This window comes from Cryptomeria japonica, chromosome 9, assembly GCF_030272615.1.
Source record: "Cryptomeria japonica chromosome 9, Sugi_1.0, whole genome shotgun sequence".
Taxonomy (NCBI): Eukaryota; Viridiplantae; Streptophyta; class Pinopsida; order Cupressales; family Cupressaceae; genus Cryptomeria; species Cryptomeria japonica.
The window spans coordinates 260,856,854-260,871,221 of record NC_081413.1 but is presented as its reverse complement, the minus strand read 5'-3'; the positions used below and the strand labels follow the sequence as shown (position 1 = coordinate 260,871,221).

General features: G+C 34.5%; 1 protein-coding gene across 2 annotated transcripts in view; it reads right to left on the bottom strand.

Annotated features, from left to right (window-relative positions):
• LOC131061912 (aminopeptidase M1) overlaps nucleotides 1-12,710 on the bottom strand; it is an 89,855-nt gene extending 77,145 nt beyond the window's left edge. The window contains exons 1-5 of one of the 2 annotated variants that reach the window (XM_057995763.2): nucleotides 12,476-12,710; nucleotides 12,281-12,345; nucleotides 11,680-11,982; nucleotides 3,528-3,673; nucleotides 3,167-3,269 (exon numbers count right to left, since the gene is read on the bottom strand). In XM_057995763.2, the coding sequence (XP_057851746.1) occupies nucleotides 3,167-3,269; nucleotides 3,528-3,673; nucleotides 11,680-11,895 (465 nt within the window). In that variant the 5' untranslated portion in view covers nucleotides 11,896-11,982; nucleotides 12,281-12,345; nucleotides 12,476-12,710. The remainder of the gene's footprint in view (nucleotides 1-3,166; nucleotides 3,270-3,527; nucleotides 3,674-11,679; nucleotides 11,983-12,280; nucleotides 12,346-12,475) is intronic. The other variant, XM_057995762.2, reaches the window with a different exon arrangement.
• Nucleotides 12,711-14,368: the final 1,658 nt, after the last annotated feature.

Sequence of the window (14,368 nt, the reverse complement as noted above, 5' to 3'; positions counted from 1 at the left end):
GTCCCCCACCGTCCCACCACCGCCACCCAATCGCCGCCAGAGACGTGGAGATGTCTGGGAGACGCCCAAACGTCTCCCGTCACCCCCACATATATGCAATGTTTAAAATTAAAATTTTTTAAAAAATGACTTTTTGGGGGGTTAAGGGGTAACCCTAATTGGACGTGGGCCAATATAAAAATAACACCCAACGCAAGGGGCGATGCCCCTTAACCCCAACTTGGGGGCAGCGCCCCCAAAGCCCCGTTGAAAAATATAGGGGGAAACCGCACCAATAGAAGTAGGGAAAATTTAACCTCCGAGTCTGATTAGGCTCCATATAACAACACAATTAGCATTGAAGAAATCTTGGTATTTAGATTTAGTATTTCAAATTTCCTACAGTCTCATTTGAAATGTAGTTCTTATACTGTAATACTGTCATACATCTTTTCAAAACTAGTTTTTCAAGTACTATATGTATATGTATAACTATATCAGCACCACCCCCCCGCCGTCCCCAAACTTAGGCCCTTGGTCCCCCCGTCCCGGAAATGCATCCCCAACGCCCGTGGAACACTGGTGTTTATAGTAAAGTTCAACATTCCAACAGTAGAATAAAGTTTAAAAGCTTGAATTTCATGATTAGTTCATTTTTCCTAGAGAGCTCAAACGATACATTTTTATCCTCTAGGACTGACTATAGAAAATCAATAGTAAACCATGTTAATAATAGTCTTCACAAAGATAAGTTTTGCATATTGGAAAAAGGAAATATTGCTGCCCACAACCAGCGGGTATGACATTGTTTTTAATAAAGAAAAGTTTTCAAAGCAACTAGTGAACGAAATTCCACAAGAACTCCTTAATCATCTGCATGGAGCAGTGATGAAAAATGCATAGGAAAAAATAGCTGAGGGGGGTACTGAAGACTCTTCTTGTTGCTTGGCCAGGATGTGCACAGAAAGATGTCTATCAGCTTAATATTTTTTTTGGCGTCATAAGTGGTATCATAAAGATACCCTTTATCCTTATGTAACTAGATCCCTGCAACAGAATGCTGTTGTTTCTACTGGTTCAAATGGATTAAGTGACAAGAATATCAATCCAATTGTACAATTTCAGATTCTTCATTGGTTAACCATCCATTACCAAAATCTGGATTTGGAGTATTTCCTGATTGGGTTGAAAAATAAATGGAGCCAAAGGTTCATGGGATCACTAGCCATGTACAAGGTATCATTAATCACATTGATTGGGGCTGCAAAATAAGGGGAATGCAAAAACTGCTGAGGGACCTATCGGCGAAAACCCAGGAACTGCTCAAGAATGATTAAACCTCTGCTCCCACTGTTTAATCTTTTGTTGGATCCTTATAATGCTATTTTAGTTTAGAACTTCTCAAGGCTGCCTTTAAGACAGTATGAATTTGACAATGGGGTTTTTAAGCAGAGTTCTGTTTATGGAATTTGTTATGTTTTGGCACTACTTGACTGTCCTTTGTGGACAGAGATGTTTTGTGAACTTTTTTAATTATTTTTCTTAAAAATCTTAGCGATATGAAACCCAATATAATTTCCCTTGTAGAGACACTTAAATTCTGCTTGTAATTTATGGGATTTAGACGACCAATATGGCAAGACTAGATATAAACTATGCCACCTTCGTCTTATTTTAGAACAGCTTCTATATTGAATTGGTTGATACTAATCTTGATCGTCGAACACTTTTATACATTAATATAAGAAGGTATTATGTTAATAACACTGATGCCACATCTCGGAAATGATTACTGAAGTTTGCTTGAAATAAGAAAGTCTGATTTGGTTTCTAGTTTGAGAATGGATGATTGACAAGAACTTATAATCGCTATTTCTGCACCATGACTTTAAGATCATGTGTTAAAACGCATAAGAGACTAAATTTGTAATGTCCCGCTTCAGATGAATGGATTATTAATTCTGGCACTCAATAACTTGGCGTTCAGCCTGCCCACGAACTTCTTCAAATCTGGGAATAAAGGATTAATACTGATTTTTCCGTCCTGATTGGTATTGAATTCGATTGTCTTCTTAAATGATTAGAGGGATGTGATTAAAGAGACACGTTCTTTCCTAACCATTTCCCTTCTTATCTTTAATCGCTATCATTATCCTCCAAATTGTACTCTTGCCTTGATCGACATTGTAATTAGCATTGGTTTGAATGATGGCTACCATCTCAAATTATTAATCGGTGCATTTATAACCATAAACAAATCGCATCTTTCATAGTTAATGGTTATTCAACTAATCAAAGTCATAAATCTCTTTTTTATTACTTACTCCTTAAATCGATATTCTTAGTCATCAATTAAGTTGCTATCTTCTTCCTTAGGATAATCAATCCCCTTTAGTCTCTTTATTCTATGTAATCAATATCCTTCTATAATTAAGATTACGGCATTATGAGGTGGTTGGTTTACTAACAGTTCATTGTTTGATATTCATTCAAGTCCCTATCCTTTAATAACCGATGCTTTGTTTAGCCTTTCATATTTTAATTTTATTATTATTTAATATTTATCATCCAATCTCGGTTCAGGAATAGGACATTACACCCAATGAATAGCATAAAAGCTAAAAACAAAAGGTTGAAAGTTCAAAACAGATGTAGCATCCTAGAAAGGATCTGACTCATGAGGAAATAATCAAATTTAGGAAATTCACTATAGTTTGAATACAATACATGTCTTCCTTTCTTGTGGTCCATAAAAGGGTGAAATTTCATAAATCCTTTCACAAATTAACCAAGGGAAAACATGCATATCTAGTTTTTGAAGAATTATTAATTTATTAGTACTTTCATATTTCATAAGAGTTGAAGTTGTGCTTTTATATTTCATTCATTTTAACTAAAATAAATAATGCTCAACACACGATTGCAGATTAATTCCCACACTTCTGTTTAAGCTCTACCATGTGCACTTCCCATGTTGATGTGGCAATGATAATGTGAACTTCCTAGGTGAGCACAGATACAATAAGTCTAACAGAATAGATAACCATTACAACTCATTGCTTTAAAAGGATGCATATTCAAATTATAGTTCAATTGAACTGATAAGACTGTCCTAGAAAAATAATTATTAATAGTTGCATTGTAATTTAATGAAAAGCATATGCCTTGTAAATACTCAAAACTGTACCTTGCACACAGGTTCATCCCAACAAGGAAAACATCTACGAGCATCAGCCGGTTCAAACTGTGTAACTGCCATGTTCCTTTTCTCACCATTGATCAAATATGTACTGAAGCATGCAAATTAACTAGTCAATTTAACCATGTTTCGTGGAGTTGAGAACCATCCATAATTTACATTTCTGTTCAAATATATTCTGTGTAGTTATTCTGAACTATATTTTATTGGAATATCAACAATGAATTTCACTTAATTCACAGTATTTAATTGAGAATAACAGGTTATATGGATTGGAGTTCATCCTCACAAATCTCAAAAACCTTTTACACAAATGCTTGTTCTAAACAAAAGGATTATAACATTGTACCTCCGATAAAAACCTTTCATCTGATCATTTAAAGTTCCCTGAAATTCAATGCCCAGAATTGCCTTACCACGTGGCAATGCTTCTTCAAATTCCAACACCAAAATTTCATCTTCTGCATCAAGACCAACATTGGATGGAACTAGAACCTGCAAAGTAAAAAATGCTAAATACATAAACCATAGTTTATTACTTAGAGTGCCCCACACTCAAGGTTTTTTTGCATGCTAAACCAGTCCGATATTAGTATGGGCCAGAAAGAACCTTAGCACAATATATGTAGTAGCAAGCCGAATTTTAAAAAACCTATAAATGAAATCATTATAATTTAATAATCTATAGCATCCAAAGACTCCCTATAAGGATGCAAATGCTACAGCCTTAAGCAATACTAGTAATAACCAGTAACATAGGCAGTGAACCTAAAGATAACATCTGATTATTCATTAAACACTTGCATTCAGCAATAAAGAAGTAAAAATTTTAAAAAGATGACTAAAAGTTTGTCTTTTTTACAATCAAAAAATGAAAGACAACATCTGATTATTCATTAAAGATATCTGATTATTCATTAAACACTTGCATTCAGCAATAAAGAAGTAAAAATTTTAAAAAGATGACTAAAAGTTTGTCTTTTTTACAATCAAAAATGAAAGACACTGTTGGAATCTAAAAAGTAAATATAGGCCAGAAAAGAACTTTAACACAAAATATTGTTTCAATAAACTAATTGAAGTTTACTCAAATAAATATTACAGCAGACATTACTTAAAACAGACTCGATCTTACTCACACAATACTACAACAGAAAAAATAAATCTTCATATTGAAGATGAGATTGTATAATGATATCTGCCACAGAAAACTAGATTATCATGGCAATTCCTGACTCATTTTTCAAAAGGGTTGTAGTGCAATGGTAATGGAGTACATGCAAAAAACGCCTCGCTATAATGAGGTGGCATATAACTAGGACATGTATTTCCCTTCCATGAATGGTATCAATTAGAGATATGATATTTCCGCAGTCCATGAAATTATGCAAAAATGTTTCTATTTATAAAACCGTGTCAAGCATTTCAGAACAGAGAACAAGAGCTAGGGAAAGAAGCAAAGAGGCACAAACACCAAGCAATAAAGAGGAAAAAAATGAAATCCAAAATGTTGATACAAAAATTTCTACACAGTTTTATAACAAAAACATTTTAACATGGTGGGGGGTGAGAGGGGGATGTGTTACAAAGATTGGGGTGCAACAAAAATGATCAGTTGTGATGTAACAAATTGGAAACAAAAATGATAATTTATGGTATAACCAAATGATAAATTGTGGTGCAAACAAAATAATAAGAGTTCTCTACTGAGATAGGTTACATTACTACAAAGAGTAACCCAAACTCAAATTCAAAATGTAAGATAAGGCCTTAACTATTGCCTTACCCTACACATGCAACGAGGAGTTCGATAACCTAATCCCACAATACAATATAAGCAAGTAAACATAGTGTAAATGTGTTAAGGAAAAAAGTCACTCATTCCTTTGACTGATGTTCTCCGTAATGCAATACCATTTCTAATACATTTACGTTTATACACTTCACTTTCAAGCTTTAGTGGAATCGGATAGACCATGCAAATGTTTTAAAACATAAATGAAAACATAACTATGTCTATAGGGAGGACCAGAAAGAAGGAAAAAAGGAAGGATCTGTTGTTTATAATTAGGGCCTGGCGGATTCCAATTGCCTTGGGCAACATTGGAATCCGCTTAAGGGGGCCAGCCCCTTCTCCAATTCATAGGGCCAGGCCCTATACCTTTTGCCTACTTCAAAAGGTCTCCACGCTACAACTTGATAGGGCCGACCCTATCCTCTACATCAAAAGAAATTAAATAAATTAACTTGCAAATTAAAAGGGTAAAGCCGACTTGATTAGGGGGTTTGCTCTCCTATAAATAAAGCATACACTCCTCACGATATCAATCAAGGTAGCTCAAGTAAAATGCGAAATACAAATGCGAACTCCTTTTGTAAGTAGCAGAACATAGCGAACTTCTTTGTGAACAGCAGCGAACTCCATTCATGCACAGCAGATCACAGCGAACTCCATCCGTACACAGCAGATTACCAGTTAGGTTGCAGCGAACTCCATTTATGTGCAGCAGATCACCAATTAGATCACAGCAGACAACAAGCTATCATTGAACCAGTGATCTCCATTGAAGGCTCAAGCAAAGGACAGTGAACTAGTGGGAAAGTGAAGTTAACTCTTGTTATGCACAGCAAGACAAGGGAGAAGGGCTGCAAATCATGATCACTGCCAGCAAGCTAATTAAGTAGTCTTCTGTAGCATCTTCTCTATGACTGCAACTTCTATGCTCCAGATAAGTGTGTAATTATCAATTGAATCAAAACCATAATCAGATCTGAAGATCTTTTCTGGCTGGGTTTTTCCTCTTAGGAGGTTTTCCTAGGGTATTTTTGTCTTGTCTTTATGCATTCATTTCTTACTATGCTTAAATCTGAAAATCAATAAGTCTAATCAAACCTAGTTAGAAACAAATTCTGATTTTCTGAGTGTTATCTAATCTGAAAGTACTAAATCTAACAGGATCGGGGTAGCCGGCAGTGACAAAATGAGTATATGTGTGTGTGTGTGTGTGTGTGTGTATGTGATATACACACACATACATATATATAGTCATATATATACTCATTTTGTCACATATATGTGTGTGTGTATATATGAGTATATATATGTATATGTATATATATATGTGTGTGTGTGTATTGTAATGTCCCCTACTGGGAGTAAGCCTGTTTCCCATAATTAAACCATATATCACTGCACTTATCATTCCTTCAATCAGATTATTAAAACTAGAGAACTATTAATTATTTATAATACAATCAATAATTATTATGTTTAGGCCCCATCCTTACTTCTCTCATAACCCTAATGGACAACAGGGATTTACTGTCATAGGGCACTTGGAAACCAGTCTACAAGTAGGCTCTCTCAAGGTTTCAGGACTCTGTCCATACCCAATCTTGGGCTTACCTATCTTGTGAGGATTTACTCCGCCTCTCCCTACACACACCAACCTATCCTCTCACAGGCAATTGCGAATGATTAAAGGCTAGGCCATTGATATAATAATCTTTCATGCATTATGAATGTATAAGAAATTAAGTATAAATCTGATCTATTATTATAATCAAATGCAATCTTATTGACAATGCTTCTTTGTATGTATTTAAAACAGAATATACAATAACTTGTATATATAGAAATGCAGACATAACACAACATAAATGAACAATTATATGATTATAAACTCTTTACACAAACTAATATTTTAATCTTAGTTTCAAACAAACTATATAGAAATGCTGCTGATAATATTTTATTCCTGATTTCCTCTTTACACAAACTCCATGTCTTTTATTCTTTTTCTCCTTCGATATGTATATTTATATGTTTGTTGTTCTGTATATTTTCCATTTAATCACATACCTCTACATCTTATGTGGCTCTTGGAAACTGAACTTGTTTAGTGGTTTGTTAAATCTCACAAGTCGCCGATTAGAGAAGGGACTCCATTGTGATCGGCTTAGAAATTAGAAAATGGCAAAGTCTTATTAATAAGGCCATTTTCTGGCTATTGACGCACATCAATATTTTATTATTTTTCACTCTTTTAAGTACAGCAGAGATGCATCATGGTGGGGGCATGACACATACATATGTATATACATATATATGTACACACACACACACATTCCATTATTAATGTATCCAATCCCATTTTTTGGGACAGTTTTGTGGCCCAATGGTCAAATATGTCACTACAGCATTGAGAGCTCAAATACTTCCCTCTCTATTATTACCATTCATTCAAATAGGTTGGATTTAGAGCATTCCCATGTTTGGGACACTTTTGTGATTACTTGGTTAAGTGCTTCATCGATAGAGTGGTTCACTCCCTCGCAACTCATCTCCAAGGCACTCTCCAATTGGTTGAAGGCTCGGTGAGTTGTTTTTTATTCATCGCCTCAATTATTCACAGATATTATAAGCAGGTGGGGGCACATCAACTCTTATTGGGCTAGCTCTCCTAACTATAGTCCTATCCATGGTAAGCAGCAAGTCATATCCAAAACTAACTTGAGAATTGAGCATCCTTCTCTCAAAAAAGGCTTAATCATGGTTCAATTAATGGTTGACAACCTAAACTACAACCTAAACTAAAATATGACTTTGAAAGTTAACTAGTTTTTTCTACTCTAGGCCCATTGTTCCCCTCACTAATCTCTTTCCTCTTTCATATTTTCCCTAGAACAACAATTTCATTAAGAGCACTCTCTCTTAAATCCCTTTTAACATATAATCATTTATTTAATCAGTCCTCTATGCCAATAGATAGGAGTAACTACACCAATTGGCATTGATATTACATGTGAGAAAAGGATGTAAGAAGAGTAGATCTCCTTGGTACAAATCAAATCTTTATTTAGCTAGAGGCTTCGTACAAACAACACCTCCCCTATCAATCAATGGGCCACTAGCCAATCTCATTGAGACAAATCCAATCCTTGTCTATTGGCAAGGGGAGACATGGTGATCTACCAATATTCGAGAACATCAATTTTAATAAGATCCTATTTCTAACATCAATCACGTATTACAAGGAGAAAGGGGATAATATAAGAGGCCTACTTGTGTCTGTGGGTGTGTGTGATATGGCTTATGTCACTCCAATTTCACCCATGCCCACACTACTTTGCTCTAAAATCCTAATTCTCACGATTCTTGCTCTTCAAAAGAGGATTCAAATACATTTACTCCAACTTTAGGTCTAGGTTTAGTTTCTCAGGGTAGAGGCTTCCATGTTGTGAATGTCTCCAACACATCTCTTCACAAAAACCTTCAATTGGCTTTGAGGATTTTATCCCTCTGCAAGTTTCCCTTCATTGTTTGCAAGGGAAAAGATCTACACACAAGATTCCAGGATTGGTGATTTTCTCCCTTATAGAGTAATCAATCAGCTAATGCATGCCAGAGGTCAATATGTTGGATAAGACGGCTATAATTTCTAGTGTTGGAAGTTTGGCCTCAAATGCCAAATGCCCTAAACCATTCCATCCTTCAGACTTCTTTTAATGCATCATTTATGACTAATTCTCCCTAATAGAATGGTGGCCAACAAACAAACCAATGCAACCAAGATTAATTGGTTGAAAGGCTCTTGTTTGAACCCTTTATTAGGGTTCTCACAAAGCCTAAATCGAAATGCAAGGCTTGCAAAGAATAAAAACTTTTCCTTAGAGAAAATTCTCACAACACGGAGATCTTCTAGTGTCAAAGGGGAAGCAATTGCCTCAACAAACATTGGTAGGAACTTTTGGCCTTTTCAAAATCTCCTTCCCTTGTCTCTTCCATCGCAATGATTATACATCCCCATGCAATGGGCAAATCTCACTCCCATGACACAAAATTCTCTCGCACACCTTAATGGTCCAATTTGTAAAATTGGCTTATACTTTCAAAGGACAGCATTAAGACAAGGCCTATCAACTCCAGAAACAACAACAATGTCTTGGGTAAGGTGGGTTCTCCCTTTGTCTTTCTAGCCTTTAGTTGAAACCTCAAAAATAAAAATGGATGAAGAGGTGGTTCATCATGAAGAATATCCACTAAAGCACACCCTCATATGCAAATCTTCAGAATTATAACCCAAATTATGTGGCTTACATGCATGGATCTATTTCTATACACCCATATCCATAGGGTTTTTCATTCTTGAACTTGATTCACCAAAATAAAGAGTTTGTTGCACAATCTGGTCCATGGAATATTCAAGGTCAATTTCTCTACATTAAGCCTTGGTTTCCTACCTTTGATCCTCGTACAAACTTATTTGTCCCTTGTTTTTTGTGGGCAAGATCGATTAAGACTCTCTCTCTCTCTCTCTCTAATATATATATAGCAATTATAAAATGAAAATAACCTTTTTCAACACTTGGAATTTCACTAATCTCATTCCATCCAACCCCTCTATTTTTCCAAATGAACCCTAATAATTTTAAGATAGACAATTAAACCACACATAGCAAACCATTAAGCATACAGGAAATAAGTATCTCAAAGCTTATGTGTGAAACACCCAACGAAATGTGTATGCTTAGTGGTTTACAATGTGTGTGAGATTTAATTATTGCTCTAAGAATTATTAGAGTGCACTATGAAAAATAATAGTGTTGAATGGAATTAGATGAGTGAAATTTCAAGTTCTGAAAACGGTTATTTATACATTATAATTGTAAGATAAGCTCTCTCTCTCTCTCTCTCCAAAACATTTTTGGATAATATTGTCTAGAAGATTTTGCATATGAATTTGAATCATACTATATAATCTCTCTCTCTCTCTCTCTCTCTCTCTCTCAATTGTCTAGAAGATTTTGCATATGAATTTAAATCACACTCTACAATCCATCTTCAAGATGTAACAAGATAATATCTTTTTTACAATGAGTATCTCTCTGTCTGTGTACAAGTTCAATCCATTTGTTGAAGCTTATATAGAACCAATATTGATGCAAATATATTATATGTGATCCATTATCAAAATATAATAAGATAAAATGTTCTTTACAATGACCATCTCCCTGCCTGTGTACAAATTTAATCCATCTGTTAAAGTTAACATAGAAACATTTCTAATACAAAAATTAAATAAATGAAAAAGTTTTGAGAAAAAAAGGAAAGACAAAAATAAATGAATAAATTAAAATAACTAGCAAAACTTACAAATGTTGTAGTTTATCAAAAATGGAGCACTTCCATAGGAACAACCCAAATTCAGCCACAATACACAATATAAAGACAATAAATAGCCTAAGTTTACTCAAACGACTTCATTATTAGGATTATATTGAATGTGAAAATCATGGAAGTGAAAGAAAAGATCCTGAAAAAAAACAGATCAAAAATAATAATTAAGCAACTAAAACGAAATAACTAAGAAATAAAGAGACAAAAACAAGTGAATTTGAATACTAAAATTTGCAAACTGGAGATACATTATGCCAAGCCTTAAAAGGGGAATTTTTTTGAGAAAAATGGATGTGGGAAAAAAATTAAACAGGGCAATTGTGTTCTAACGGAACATGCTGTAATGGTAAGGAAATAATTTAAAGTTCAGAAACAAGGTTCAAATTCATTCACTGTGATAAAGTGGTCCATAAATCCAAAAAATGTGTCAAGGTCATTTACAAGAATTTCATGACTTTTACTAAAATTTACCGACTCTACCATCTGGAACAAGATTATCTAAAGACTTCAAACATAAACACAGAGGAAACGATATTGAGGCAGAAAAAGATATAAAAATTGAACATACAAGTAAATAAACCAGATCAATATTATACAATGCCTTATGGTGAAGTGGCTACAATAAACTTGCTAGAACATGATTTGGGTTAAACTTCTTCCACTGCAATAGGCATGTCCATAAATCCTAAAAATATAAGGCAAGTTTGTTGAATAACAATCAGTAGAAATGTGACACCCACTGCAATAGAGCTGTACATAACTCCAAAGAACAAATGGAAAATTTAGTAACATACCCATTACATTTAAATACATTGTAAAGATAGCATATGTGAGTGCATGTATCCAAAAAGGTTAAAATAAGTAGTGGCTGTCTCTTTAATTCTATCAGAAGTCATACAGTTGTGTGCATTATAAAGGGCAATCTGCAATCTTGTAAAACGGCCGTCAGCCAATTGCTTGATGGGCATTAATGACCTTCAGATTAAAAGCTTAGTTGCAAGTAACCTACATCTACATTAACTAATGCCAAAGTTGAATTTAACCAACGTCTACATTTGCAAATTTTAAGGTTGTGACGTAATTTACATGGGCAAATCTTAAGGCTGTCAAGTGACCTACAAGTATAAGATAATCTAGTTTTACAGGGTACCAGGCAAATAAAGCGTTGATTAAGGGAGGGGGCGGGCATAGGGAGAACCACGAATTCAGACCAGACTAATCCCACTTTAATGGCTGCCCATAAATTTACCCATGATTTACCCAAAAAGAGTACGAAAAGAAAAAGCATTTCGAAAACTGAATTCTGAATACTGTTATTTACCTTTGTTGTATCCTTGCCACGCAACCAAACAGATTTATCCTTGATCACCAAATCAGCAGAATTGAGCACCAGATACTTCGTTTCCTCAACTACATCCAATGTAATTGTCAATTTTCCGTCAAATTTGCAGGCATCTAAATCAGGCCGGAGTTCCAACTCATATCGCCGTGGAACTGCAGTAGTGGGCAATCTAGGCAAGCCTTTAAACTGCTCCATATTCAGGGGAGGCCTTGGCCGCTTTCGAAACTGCAACCTCACAAGGTATATAGCCCCGACGACCAGGGCAAATACAGTTGCAGTCACCTTATAATCCATTCAAACAAACCTCACGGTCAATGAAAATTTCTTTCAAGCGATAAAAATTTCTCCTTTACCATCAAAGTACTTAATGTCAGTTATCAGTTACATAGGTATGCAATCTTCAATAACTGCCAACAATTAACTAAAAAATTTCTTCAATGGCTTAAGATTTCTAAATGCAATACTCGATTTCTAATTTGCTTTTAAAGTTTTAAAGCATGCGAATTCAATAAGCTTAAACAGATGTTTTTTAATTATAACTACCGATTTATGGGAAAGTTATACTGTCGTGAAAGCATACCCGTGGGCAACCGTAACCAAGAAGTTCGGAGCTGCCTTATTTTTCTCTCGAGTGAAAGAAAAACACTGAAAAAACAAAAGAGGAGACGAGGGTTCGGAATTGATTAGAAGTCTGTCAAGACTAATGAAGTGAAGAAATGGGCAAGCTTGAAAGAAGTGCAGGAAAAGAAGAGGAAGAACAGGGCATAGACTGTACGCAGCGCCATGCTATTTAAATCTTACGAATGTTTCAGTGCTCCCTCCCTGTGAGCGTAAACCCAGATCTCAGACGTTGGGAATTAGGGAATAACAATTGCAGATATATATAGTGAGCAAAATCTTTGCAAGGATTGTTTTTAAGCCTTCGATATAAACTAGGATTCGCTTGTTGTAGGGCCTGCTCACTGACTAAAGAATTCGATCCCTATCGTCTTCTACCTTAAATAATGGTGATTAGAATTTAATGTCTTATCTACTAAAAGTCGATAATGTTGAATTCCCCTGCATTCAGCTTTGTTTTTGCGTCCACGACACTATTTCCGGCGTTTTGGCCGTATATGGCGATCGCTATCTTAATTTTGTTCTTTTCTAATAGATTTTTTCTTAAATTGTTAAAATTATTATAAAAAAGAAATTGAAGTATTAGTTTTTATTAGTTCCTGCCAATAGGAGGATAACTAATGCATTCATTGGATGCATTAGTTTTGTGAGGCTATCCAATCATATTGTAGTATTTTGAAACATTTATAGGTGTTTCTATCGTTTGATTCAAGAAAAATTTTATTATTATTTTCATAAAATTATTTATCTTCTTTCTCATTGGTCTATTCTTGAAACAGTCATGGACAAAAATACATTTTCCTTTTGATTAAATCATCCAAATAAATTATTTATTTAGAACAATCCAAAATGACAATAAATTTTGGTCTTCATTGTCAATTGATTTCCACAAAAATCTAGAGAAATCATTCAAAAATCTAGAAAAATCTTTTTTCCTTTTAATGAATTGTACGAAACTGTAATAAAATATACCAAAAATCCAAAATGACAATAAATTTTGGTCTTCATTGTCAATTGATTTCCACAAAAATCTAGAGAAATCATTCAAAAATCTAGAAAAATCTTTTTTCCTTTTAATGAAGTGTACGAAACTGTAATAAAATATACCAAAAATATAAGATATTATATTGTAAGATTTGTTCGTCTGACAAATGAGATTTAATTCAGTGGAGATTTAATTGTATTTTTGACAAAAGTGGCATGTCTTTAATGCATTGAACTGTTTCAATAGTATAATGTACATAAAACTTCCCTCTCGCATTTTTCTTTGGATAGTACAAGTTGAATACTACTTTTTTTTAATTAATGCAATGGCTATGCAGTTGGTCATCGTATTAATTATGGTTTGTCCAGTCTAGAATGTTCATTCATTTGCCTCTATCAGCTTCTGTGGCCTTTGTATTTGAGCACAACCACAGGTTGTTCTTTTTGTCTTCCCACTTCAGAAACCATCGAGTAGCAAACGTTGTTGTGTGGTTTATGCTGCAGATTTAGGTAAAATGATTTTCTTTTGAAGTTGTTCCTCTATGTATACCTCTGATTCATATGTGCTTGATAGGCTAAAGTAATATTGTCACATTTGCAGGCTTGTTGAGGACACTGGGTATTGAGGACAGAGATATCAGTATTTGAAGATCAAAAAAGGTATGCTTTCAAAGTACTATGAAACCATATAGCAAATTTCTCTATGTTTTGTTAGTTGTCCACAATATATTTACCTTTTGTTTTCCACTTTCTTTTTTTGTTGAGTTCTTCAACGTCTCGCTTGTCGATTAGAGATCTGGACAATCTGCTTATAGATCCTCTGTCTAGTAGCTAAATTTCCTATCATAATCAACATTTGTTTTAAAAGATAAAAAAGAAAATTTGAATAGTTACTTTTTAATCATTAATAATACCACCCAAAGCGTTGTTTTGTGTCCATGTCACTGGAGAATGCAGTATATTTGAGTTTGATAGGGCCCTGGAATTACATTCAATCTGGCTTTATTTTTTTGCCTGTGTTAGTTACTGGGTCACATAATTACTAAGGGAGTAAGCCCAGTAGTCT